The 12,416-nt window shown below is 43.0% G+C and overlaps 1 protein-coding gene across 2 annotated transcripts in view; it reads left to right on the forward strand.

Moving 5' to 3' along the window:
* LEO1 (LEO1 homolog, Paf1/RNA polymerase II complex component) overlaps positions 1-1,566 on the forward strand; it is a 35,980-nt gene extending 34,414 nt beyond the window's left edge. The window contains exon 12 of one of the 2 annotated variants that reach the window (XM_039237137.1): positions 1,407-1,475. In XM_039237137.1, the coding sequence (XP_039093068.1) occupies positions 1,407-1,475 (69 nt within the window). Of the gene's footprint in view, positions 1-1,402 lie in introns of both variants that reach the window. The other variant, XM_039237136.1, reaches the window with a different exon arrangement.
* The last annotated feature ends 10,850 nt before the right edge of the window (positions 1,567-12,416 follow it).

The raw sequence follows: 12,416 nt of genomic DNA on the forward strand, positions 1-12,416 counted from the left end.
CTCTAGTGTAGGATATCTCAGGATTAGGATTCGGAATATATTTCCCTAGAAGCCTTTGACATTCTTGGTGTTAGTCTCTTATACTTTAAGACACTCTTATTTATGTATATTCTGGAGTATGTTTTCTGTTAAATAAACTTTAAATAAACTAGTTTATTAGTATGAAAAAAATTAGGCTTATAAACACTTACAATTAATTATAGTTAGTTTTAAAGATAAATTGTTGGAAGATCGCTCCATCAGAACCATGGGCTGCCTGTTGTTGTGTCAGTATGGACATGCACTCATAGCTGTGGCAGCAAACCTCGTTTCAGTGTCACAGGAGTAGTTCTGTCATTTTTTGAGTGTACATGTGCCGCAGGGGTTTTCTCCACTCGGTTCAGCGTGGCAGAGTCCCACTTGTTTACCCTGCACTGGCCTTTCCCAGCCTCAGCCTGTTCACTCTGGTTCATCTTTGAGGAAGCTAGTTAAGCAATTCTGGACTGTCATATTCTGGATTATTTAGATACGGAGATATTTGAATTCTATCTGTAAAAATTGTTTTTAGATAACTTCCTGAATTGTTTCTATTAGAATATTGTACATGATTTTTAATATTTTTGAGAGAGCACATGCAAGCAGGGTAGGGGCAGAGAGAAGGAGAGAGAGAATGCCAAGCAGGCTCCGCACTGTCAGCACAGAGCCCGACTGAGGGCTTGATCCCAGAAACCGTGAGATCCTGACCTGAGCCAAAATCCAGAGTCGAACACTTAATGGACTGAGCCACCCAGGTGGCCCAACATTGTATATGATTTTAAGTAATGCAAACTTGTATAATAGACCTTTAATTCAAATGTTTTTTTAAAAAACCTTTATGAGGTGAGTTTTTAGTATATCCAAAGCAAATCATTATTTTAAAAAATTGATCATTAAAATATTAAATTTTAGGTTATGAAGAGGTGAACTGCTGAGGAAGCAGGGGAAAGTGTAATCACCGATCATTGTAAAAATATTCAACAGGACAAGTGGTTATACAGGCGTACTTCTTAGGGAGAGCCTTGGCCATTTCCAGGGCGAGGTAGTTTCTGGTTTCTGCATCCCCTTCTGCATGTACAAGGCCTTCCTTCCAAGAGATTGGTTATAATTGCTTAGCTCTTCCTTGCAGCCCTGAAGTTGGGTTATTTTATAGTTAGTTTGTAATTTACTCCATATAGTTGTCATTTTTGAATACTTCTAGTACTTTGTAGATTGGGGAACTGGCCATGACCTTCACCACTGGCTTTATGCATCTGGTGGATGTTTGTATTCTAAAAATTATTTTATTTTGTGTTTTCAGAGGATCATTCAGCTCAAAGCTACTTTTGATAAACCTTGTAACTATTCTCTGTTGACTATGAGGTTTTTTAAAATTTTGTTTGTTTAGGAAGGGGAACCTTCTGGAAAGAGGAAAGCAGAAGACGATGATAAAGCAAATAAAAAGCATAAGAAGTATGTGATCAGTGATGAAGAAGAAGAAGATGATGATTGAATAAAAATGTGAAAATATTTTATGTATTTTTTTGTACAGTTTATTAAATATGATGTAAACATGAGTTATTTTGATTGAAATGAATTGATTTGCTTTTGTGTAATTTTAATTGTAATAAAAAATTTTTTAAAGCAAGTTTCTGCTCAGGGAATCTACTTTTCCAAAAGGGAGTTGATTTCTATAAGCTTCACACGAAGTCTCAGGTTTCAGTGAATTTCTGCTGCTCTTTCCCTCCCCACCCCTCACAAAGCAGCCTCCTGGTCAGGGCCTGGTGAGGCAAGTGAGGCATCCTTCTGGGGTGCAGAGCTTTAAAGGCTCAAAACGAGCCTCTGTCTTTGTTTTAGTTTTCCAGGGCCGCTATAACACAGCACCGCAAACTGGGTACCTTAAAACCGCAAAAATGTATTCTGTCACAGTTCTGGAGCCTAGAAATCCTAAGTCAAAGTATTGGCAGGGCCCGGCTCCCTATGAAGGCTCTAGGGAAGAGCTTCCTTGCTTTGTCCTGGCTTCTGGGGGCTCCTGGCAGTCCTGGTGTTTGGCAGCGTAACTCCAGGCTTTCCTTGGTCTTCACATGGCACATTTCCCCTCGTGTTTGCTCTGTGTGTCTGTGTGTGTCCACGTCTTCCTCTCCTTATAAAGACCTCAGTCAGTGGGCTTAGACTAACCCTGTCAGTGGACTTAATTGTAACTAATTACATCTGCAAAAGCCCGAATGCCACATAAAGTCACACTGGGAAGTTCTGGGTAGATATGAACTTAGCGGGGCGTTGGGGGGGGGCGTCCCCTGTTCAGCCCACTGTAGTAATCAAGATAATATCACTAACATTTTAAAAAATTGGAACTACTGTAAAAATCCATGATGAAAAGATGTCATTTTCATAAACCGCCTGTTGGCTGGAATTAGGGCAAGGCAGCTGAGGCGAGTTATACAAGTATAGAGCTGGATGGATCCTCACTTCACTAACAGTTTTGATATTTTGTTCATGGGTTTTTCACACGGAGTTTTAAAAACATGGTGCTGCAGTTATTATCTATCTTGATGACTGGGATTCTGGCACCCTTTTTTTCCACCCACGGTGGGTCTCACTTGTTGCATCCCTGTCCTGGCCCTGCTTTCTCACAGCAGGATGCCTGAGATCCAGAGATCAGCACCCCAAGAGAGGGAACCAGGGAAAAGCTGTGTGACTTTTTTGAGGTTTTGTAGCTAGCATGGAAAGTCACATTGAAATCCGGCACATTCTGTTCATTAAAAGTGAGTCACTAATCAGAGGGAAATTTGACTCGACGATTGGAATGGCAAAGAATTTGCAGGTATGTTTTAAATTTACCACACACATATGTGTCTTTTCTGTGGTGTTCTACATACAGTAATTAGTCTTTCCCTTATGGATGGATTCCCCCCTAATTCCTTTCTAGTGCTGTTGGTACAGTGTGGATGTGGTGGCTGTGAGAGGCTTATCCCGAAGCCCAACAACCAAAACCTTCAGTCTCCTGCTGTTTCTTGTTTTACCAAGTTGAAACTCCTGTGCCTGGCTTTTTTATTTTTTAAGTTTGTTTATTTTGAGAGAGCAAGTGAGCAGGGGAGGGGCAGAGAGAGAGGGAGAATCCCAAGCAGGATCCAAGCCGACAGCACAGAGCCCAATGTGGGGCTTGATGGCACAAAGCACAAGATCATGATCTGAGCCAAAACCAAGTGTCAGATGCTCAACTGACTGAGTGACTCAGGTGACCCTACTTGTATATTTGACCAGTAGGCACGTGTGATGGCTATTAAGCTCTTTCATTCCAAACCTACCCTTGTGTACCAAGCTTAGTGATGCTGGGCCAAGTTTCTGTAATCACATTTCGTCTTTGCCAGCTGCCCCCTGTTAGGGGGCGCTGGAGGGAAACTGGAAGACTGGATAACAGAGAAGAGATTGCTCCTTCCTGTTTGTTTATGGAACTTTCTAGGGGCTTCCTGTCAAGTTGCAGTTTTCCTAAGAGGCCCACAAACACTTCTTCAGCCTCAGGAGAGGCAGTTTTTTCCCATAGCAGCTCTGTTCAATTTGCAGATTTACCAACACTTGGAGAGTGAGCTTCACTGTACCTGCCCCTCCCAGAGGCATCAGGGCCAGCTGGAAACTTCTCTTCCTCAGGTATGAGCTTCAGCTCCATAATGTAAGTTTTTAAGTTTAATAATTCCACCTCTTCCCTTTGTTCCTTCATTTCTAGGAGTGCAAACCTAAGTCCAATTTTTTTTAAATGCTTTAAGGTTTATTATTGTTTAAGGTTTATTTTTGAGAGACAGAGCATGAGCGGGGGAGGGTCAGAGAGAGAGGGAGACAGAGTCTGAGGCAGGCCCCAGGATCTGAGCTGTCAGCACAGAGCCTGAAGCAGGGCTTGAATCCACGAACTGTGAGATCATGACCTGAGCTAAAGTTGGACGCTCAACCGACTGAGCCCCCCAGGCGCCCCAGTACAATTATTTTTAAATTAAGTTCTGTATAGATAACTGGTGTGTTTTCTCTTGCCCAACTTGGACCTGACTGGGTAGTCCAGGAAACAAATCCTCAGAGAGGTGATTGGTAGGTTAGTTTGGGTTTAAATGCTGATCTGAGCTCCTCACCGACAGGAAATGGGATTGCTGGTAGTCGTCCATGGTGTGGTGGCAGTAGGAATCAGATTATCCCCTATGTTTGAGGGCTCTAATGGCTGCTACACTTGTTAGGCAGTAGTGACGAGTATTTGGACTGTGGTGTGGCATGGATGCTTCTGAGTGCCTGGAGGATTTACAGAAGACAATTACAAGCTTGGGTCTTGTAATATTCAGGTCATACAGTAATTAGTGGTCAGAGAACCAATGAGTTCATGACAGCCCTAAAAGAATCGTAGTCAGAGGGCTGTCTCGTAGTCAGAGGGCTGAGGTAGCTGGGTGTTAAGAAACACTTAATTGGGCGATTGCAGAATTAAAACATTAGTTGAATCCACGACTTCTTTTTTTTTGTAATTACTGTGTTCTTTTTTTTTAATGCTTTATTATTAAATTGGTTTCCATGTAACACCTAGTGCTCATCCCCACAAGTGCCCTCCTCCATGCCCATCATCCCCCTTCCCCTCCCCCACATCAGCCCTCAGTTTGTTCTCAGTATTCAAGAGTCTCTTATGGTTTGCCTCCCTCCCTCCCCCCCACCACTGTTTTTCCCCTTCTTCTCCCCCACACTCCTCTGTTAAGTTCCTCCTAATCCACCTATATGTGCAAACATATGGTATCTGTCCTCTGCCTGACTTATTTCGCTCAGCATAACACCCTCAAGGTCCATCCATGTTGCTACACATGGCCAGATTTCATTATTTCTCATTGACATGTAATATTCCATAATATAGATAAACCACATCTTCTTGATCCATTCGTCCGTTGATGGACACTTAGGCTCTTTCCATGTTTTGGCTATTGTTGAGAGTGCTGCTATGAACGTTGGGGTACATGTGCCCCTGTGCATCAGCACTCCTATACTCCTTGGGTAAATTCCTAGCAGTGGTATTGCTGGGTCATAGGGGAGTTCTATTATTAATTTTTTGAGGAATCTCCACACTGTTTTCCAGAGGGGCTGCACCAGTTTACAGTTCTGTGTAGGAGGGTGCCTGTTTCTCCACATCCTTGCCAGCATCTAGAGTCCTCTGATTTGCTCATTTTAGTCACTCTGACCGGTGTGAGGTGGTATCTCAGTGTGGTTTTGATTTGTATTTCCCTGATGAGGAGGGATGCTGAGCATCGTTTCATGTGTCTGTTGGCCATCTGGATGTCCTCTTTGGAGAAGTGTCTGCTCATATCTTCTGCTCATTTCTTCACTGGGTTGTTTGTTTCTTGGGTGTGGAGTTTGGTGAGTTCCTTATAGATTTTGGATACTAGCCCTTTATCTGATATGTCATTTGCAACTATCTTTTCCCATTCCATCGGTTGCCTATTAGTTTTTGGATTGTTTCCTTTGCCGGAATCCACAGTTTCTTAAAGTTTCTCACGTGAAAGGACATTGATAAAAAAAGAAGCTAGGAGTGGGGTGTCTGTTTGGACTCAGATGAAGCTGACAAACTCAATTTCCTAGTCACTCTGAGACTCCCTTTTTCATGAGAAGAAGTTTGCTTCCCTATGTCTGAAGAAACTGGCCCTTCCTTGCTTGAAAATGCTGTGATAATGTCACCTGGGGCAGTTCCTGTTCTCAAGACTCACCCTATTGCATGTGGTCTGACCCACTTGTTACCAGAAGACCCATTGCTAGGATCTCCTCAGGGTCTGACAAAGAAAGCACGAACTCCCAACTGAGGAAGAACTAGCTTACACACCAAAAGAATGACAAGATTTTGCTGATACAGGGAGAAGTCTAGAAAATATGTGTGGACGTATATTCTCAGAATGTGAGATGAAGGATAGACTTGCATGGGCCAAATTCACTGGTTTGGGTACACTTATGTATTCTGGATTTGATGTGTTAGTGCATGTAGTTGGTTGGTTATCCACGACAAACTCCTGGTGGCCTACTTGCACAAAAGCTTCCCTGGCATTATGTGCAGGGAATCCAAAGGCTTCAGGAGGTAAGAGTGTTGGAATAGACATATCTTGTGTTACCTGCAGTACCACAGCTCACCTCCAACTCTGTCCCCTGAGAAGGCCAGATTAAAATAAGAAACATGTAATATTTACAATTTACGAAGGTCATGATTGGCTTAGCAGGGTAGTTGTGGCTCAGGGTCTACGATGAGGCTGCCATCAAGGTACTGGCTGAGAATGCACTATCTCAAGGCTTGCCTGGGACTGAAGGATCTGCTTCCAAATGGCTCACTCTTGTGCTGTTGACAAGAGGCCTCAGCTTGTTGCCAGGCGAGCCTCTCCATAGCAGCTTGATTGTCTTTGTGGCAGCTGATTCCTCTAGAGCAGGTGACCTAAGGAGAGAAAGAGCAAGGCAGAAAAGCCACAGTGTCGTGGCCTAGCCCCGGAAGTGAGGCTGTATTCTATCGATCTTATGGACCAGCCATGATACGTGTTGGAGGAGATGATTCAAAGGGCAGGAATGCCAGACGCAGGACCACCAGAAACTATCTTGAAAGCTGGCTGTCACAGCAACTCTGCCTTCCACCAACCAATCTGGCCACCTTCCGTCTCCAGAGACACTTGACAGGCTCCTGAGGGCCAGGCTCAGGGTGCCAGTTTGAGGTTGATTGAGTGGAGATTTGGCTTATGAATCTTGGAAGACGTTGCAGTGATGGGCTGAGAAATTAATACTGTACATTTTCTCCTAACACTGAAGGTTATAGTAGTCCCATGGATCTGTTTGGAGACATTGGCGACATTTCTTCAGAGAGCGATGGGGACAATGAACCACCTATTCTGGGGCAGCCTGTTGTAAGTACACTCACTAACCTCAACAGGTCCCGTTGTTCAGAGTTAAGAAACAAGCTTCAAAGGCTGACAGGTCTGACTTCTATGGGGAGAGGACACTGATAATTGAGTAGCGGTCTGAAACATCTGACAAATGGGTGACTCTCTCAGCTGTGTTGGGAATTTGTGGGTATTAGAGGGCACAGAATAAACTTCTCAGAATGAGGTTGATGCCAAACTTTAGGGTCTAAGCTCTGAAGACTCATAATTTGAAAACCTTTGACTTAAGTTTTTCTTAACACAAACCTATACCAAATAAGCATGTGCTATTTGACTTTCTTCTCTGATTTTTTTTTTTTTTTGAGAGAGAGAAGGACAGAGAGAGAGAGAGAGAGAATCCCACCACAAGGGGCAGAGAGAGGGAGAGAGAAACAGGGCACGAACTCACCTGAAACAGGATTCAAGCTCACAAACTATGAGATCATGACCTGAGCCAAAGTCAGATGCTTAACCCACTAAGCCACCAAGTGCTCTGTTCTCTGATTTTAATGGTTACTCAGTACTGAAGGGTTGTACAATTTCACAGTTTTTTTTTTTAATGTCTTATGCAAACTAGATATGCCAACAAAATAGGTATTTTTTTTTCTGGTCATGCAGGCTAACAGGTCTTGTTTCCCAAGGTGATATTCTTGGGAGAGAGGATGAAATATTAGGGAGAGACCTGGGCAGGTTGCTGACTGCTTTATTCTGAAAGTGGTGCCTGAATTTACTTCCTGTCACACCTGCATCTGCCTAGTGTGGAAGAAGAGCCAGAGCATTTTTTTCTTTTCCTTTTTTTTTTTAAGAAATTTTCTTTTAACACTTGACTTACTTTTGAGAGAGAGAGAGAGAGAGAGGATGTGCATGCACACACAAGTCGGGGAGGAGCAGAGAGGAGAGAGACACAAAATCCAAAGCAGCCTCCAGGCTCTGAGCTGTCAGCATAGAGACTGAGGCAGGGCTCAAACTCATGGACGGTGAGATCATGAACTGGGCTCAAATTTGGATGCTTAACTGACTGAGCCACTCAGGTGCCCTGAGCTAGAGCATTTCTGATTTTGCTTCAAGCTTTCACATTCTGATAACTCTCTTAGGATGAACGTGGAGTGCCTCAGGACCAACAGGAGGAAGAGCTGATTTCTGAAAGCAGAATAGAAATCAAAATCCCCAATATCAACTCTGATTTAGGAAATGAATTGTACTTCGTTAAACTACCCAGATTTCTCAGCATAGAACCCAAGTAAGAGGACTGATTAAAGTTTTTTTTCAAGATATTAAATAAAAATAAGTGGAATATAAATGTTTTTTCTTACCATGAAAAATGATGACTAATCATAAAGATGAGAGATTCCTCATCTGATAAGGATGATACAGGTGTTTTTCACTAGTGTAAGGCTGAAAAGTGAGATGGAGAAAGTTTGCCAGAGAAATCATAAATGTTCAGTGAAAAGCCACTGTGACTAGAAAAGACTATAATCTTGGACAACAAAATATTGTTGGGTATTGTTCATGAAGTTCATGAGTACAAGCTCTTACATAATTAAACGTGATACTTTCCTTTTAAAATGTTGAAAGATAGACCATATGTTATTTATATTTCAGAAGACATATTTCTTCAAATAAGACTTCAAGTAATTAGTCACATTTGGATTTTATTTCAGATGTTTTAAAATCACATTTTAAGAACGTACACTAATTTGCATACTTTCTTAAAGTTTTACATCAAGTTATTTGTCTACTGTGATTTTTTAAAAACACCTTGGTGCATGTTGTAAAGATTATTATTTTACAGCATTCATTCATATTAATTACTAAATATGACTAACAGATTAAAAAAACATTTTTAGACCTTTTGATCCTCAGTATTATGAAGACGAATTTGAAGGCAAGAAGGTGCTGGATGAGGAGGAGAGAACCAGGTTAAAATTAAAGGTACCGTTCTGTACTTGATTCCATTTTTTTTTTTGAAGATTTTCCATAAAGTAAAACAGAGATAATGACTTGAGACTTGAGATTATGAAATGATCTATTATATTTAGTTTTCAATCAACAAATGACTGTTCAGGTCAAGATCTGAAGTGTCTTCAGAATTTAGGGGAGAAGTTACATACCCCCACAGTATGTCCCTGTGATTGTCACTTTACTTTTTTTTTTTTTGCAGTTGTAATTTTTTAGTGGAAACAAAGATAAACATTCTTGAAAATTGTTAGTTATTTCATTTTGGATAAATATAGTTAGGTATATGAACTACCTCTACATGTTATAGTAGATAGGTCCTCACGACTTCCCACAATAGAAATCTCTCAGGCTCTTTCTGGAAATTCAGACTCTGCACAGAGAGAGGGAGGCCTTGTCTTTAGGCAGTTCCTCTCGAGAAGGCCTGGGAAAGCAGGACACTTCACTGCTCACACAGGGGGTCATCTTCTTGAGTGGGGTTCTGTATGAGCTACTGCCAGAGGCAGAACCACTTTTTTTTTTCTTCATGATTTGGAGTTCCCTACTATTTGGGTAGGATAAATTTGAACTAAAACAAACACAGACACATAAAAACCAACAACAACCAAAAACAACAACAACAAAAATAGGGCAAGGCACAAGTCTCAGGTTTTAATTGTGAATATCTTAATTGTATATTCTTTTATTTATTATTATTTTTTAACATAATGCCCATAGCTTCCCTCTTACGAGACCAGACTTACTAGTCCTTCCTTCGTTGGGTTCAGAGCCCTTCAAGTGGACTTAACAGTGGGAGAGAGCTCCATGTTAATTGCCCACCTCACGTAGACCCAAAGCCTCATTCTTCCTTTGGAACTCTTGGTGTGTCTGGTAATACCTCCATCCTGCATTGTGCTTGGCTTCTGCCTCCACTGCTATGAACTAGAGATCAGGAAAGACTTAAAATGGTTAGTCTAACCAACATCTCTTGGTATTCGTAGCAGGAGTGTTTCAGTGTTGCCTAATCAGCTATTTGGGAAGCTTCTTTTTTCACTACATACGAATTCTTGGCACGTGATTTATAAGTCACTTGAAGAAAAAAGAACATGCAGTTTAGTTACATTGGTTTCCTAATGCCTTTGTGTTTTGAACCAGGTGGAAAATACTATAAGATGGAGGAAACGCCGGGATGAGAAAGGAAATGACGTTAAAGAAAGTAATACTCGAGTGGTGAGGTGGTCAGATGGGAGGTGAGCCCATAATGCCTGAAGAGCATTGACAGACCCGGAGGGATGGCTGGGAGGAGTGGAGTTCTCCACGCGGGGCCTTACTTTGGGGCCCTCTTTCATTAAAGAGTTAACAAAATCTAGGCCTTTGGGAGGACACTTTAGAAGTGGGCCTAAGACGTGATCAGATTCATGGTATCTGCCTTATCCGAGTGATTGTGCTCCTGATGCTCCCATGTGCTGGGTGCTATTGGACAGTATAGATTGGTATTTTGGAAAAAATGTTTCTGTTTCACTAATGAAGAGGTAGAGACTGGGAAAGCAACAAAACAATTATATTTCAAATGGGAAGGAGAAGGAATTTTACCACCTTCTGCTTTAAAAGGGCCACAGCGTCTCTGTTTTTCTCATGAGTTCAGTGCACAGTTGCACAGCATAAGTAAAGCCTGTAGGGGAGAATGGGAACTGCAGGGTTTGCTACATGTCCACCCCAGGACTGACTGGTGTCTCGTTTCCAGCCTTTCCCTGCATCTAGGCAATGAAGTGTTTGACGTCTACAAGGCCCCTCTGCAGGACAATTACAACCACCTGTTCGTTCGAGAAGACACAGGTCTACGGGGACAAGCCATCTTCAAAGCCAAACTCACCTTCAGGTAACTCTTCATACTGACGTATTGGTTGTTAACGAGCAGCCGGGCCAGGGGGTTATGCGGAAAGCCTGACTCAGCCCTGACTGACAAAATTTCTGGGTGCAGCTCACCAGGGGACGTGGTCAGTCCCCATGCTGTTTTTTCACTTTTACTACAAGTTGCTGTTTCTCAGGGAGCCAGCTCATGCTATCAAAACCAACACGAGACCAGTATGTAAGCCGGAAGACCAGTGAATGAATTCACCTTGGTCAGAGCACCCGGTAGAAGGCCTAGAGGACTGGTCTATGCAGCTCCACTGGTCCATATCCTTCCCCGTGAGAGGAACACAGCTGGGAGGTTGGCCAGTCATGAGCATGTCATTGGCGTGTGCACATGGCACAGGAGGGGGAAGGGGCCTGACTCCAAGCAGATAGGCGCTGCACGGCCATGCTGTGGCCTCCTTGCTGGGCTCTGCTCCTTCACACACCTTCCCTCTGAAGGACACAGCACCAGTGTCTGTCATATGGGGCACTTAACAGACTAACGGTGTGCACAGGGTTTCTTTCTTGGGGTCACGGAAACGTTTTAAAATCAGATTGTTGTAATGGTTGAACAACTTGTAATTTAAAAAATTGTTTACATCACGCCTAGGTGACTCAGTCGGTTAAGCACCGACTTTGGCTCAGGTCACCATCTCGTGGTTTGTGGGTCGCCCCCCCACCCCCACCCCGTCGGGCTCAGTGCTGCCAGCTCAAGGCCTGGAGCCTGCTTCAGATTCTGTGTCTCCCTCTCTCTCTGACCCTCCCCAGCTCGTGCTCGCTCACGCTCTCTCTCTCTCTCTCTCTCTCTCTCTCTCTCAAAAATAAACGAACATTAACATTTTTTTTCTAAAAAATCATTTACTTATGTATTAATTTGAGTGAATTTTATGGTGTGTAAATTACACTCGATAAATCTGTTGTTCTGTTTTAAAGATTGACAGCTCTGGGGTTTAGAGATTAACAGACAGTGGCAGACTTCTGTGTAAGCTTGAAACTCTCAATCTCACTAATTTTTAGTGTCTTTATCTATAAAATGGAGACAATATCTAGTTCACAGGGATGTTGTGTCATTTAAGTCAATACATTAGATGTCATGCAGTGTGGAAACCAGGCATAATATAAACACTGTTTGGATCCAATCTCTTAATGAGCTTTTCTCGAATTGTGTAAAAGACCAACGATTCTACAGCGTGATTTTTCCCGTTGTGTCCCGCGTTCTACGCTTCTTATGTCCCATCTCTCACCAGCCTCAGAGACTCTCCTGAGGATCGTCCTTTCTATCAGATGTACTAACGGTCTGGCTCCCTTCAGTCAGGAATGCTTCCTGCACCAGGTCTTCCTGTCCCCTGTGCTACGGTGAGGCCTCCTTGCTTTGCCCTTCCTTCTAATTGTGTGCAGATAGAGGGACTTTGAGTTCTTGAGCCGGGACTTGTGGCCTCTGCACCACCCTCACAGGCCTGAGATTTCGTGTCACTTCTTCTCTCTGTTTGTCGTCAGGGATTTCTTTGTAAAAGCCCTTGACCCTGCCACCTGCTCTCCTTCTTCCTCCACTTGCACTTCACCCCCTCGGCATCCCCGGGAGATGGGACAGAGAGAGGAAGAAGACAACCAGGAAGCCTCAGAGCGCCAGGACCGGTGGCCCCGTGTCCCACATCTGCTAAAGGGGAAGTGATCATTGTCACAGCT

Source organism: Hyaena hyaena, unplaced genomic scaffold (assembly GCF_003009895.1).
Source record: "Hyaena hyaena isolate Hyena2069 unplaced genomic scaffold, ASM300989v1 scaffold_120, whole genome shotgun sequence".
Classification (NCBI taxonomy): Eukaryota; Metazoa; Chordata; class Mammalia; order Carnivora; family Hyaenidae; genus Hyaena; species Hyaena hyaena.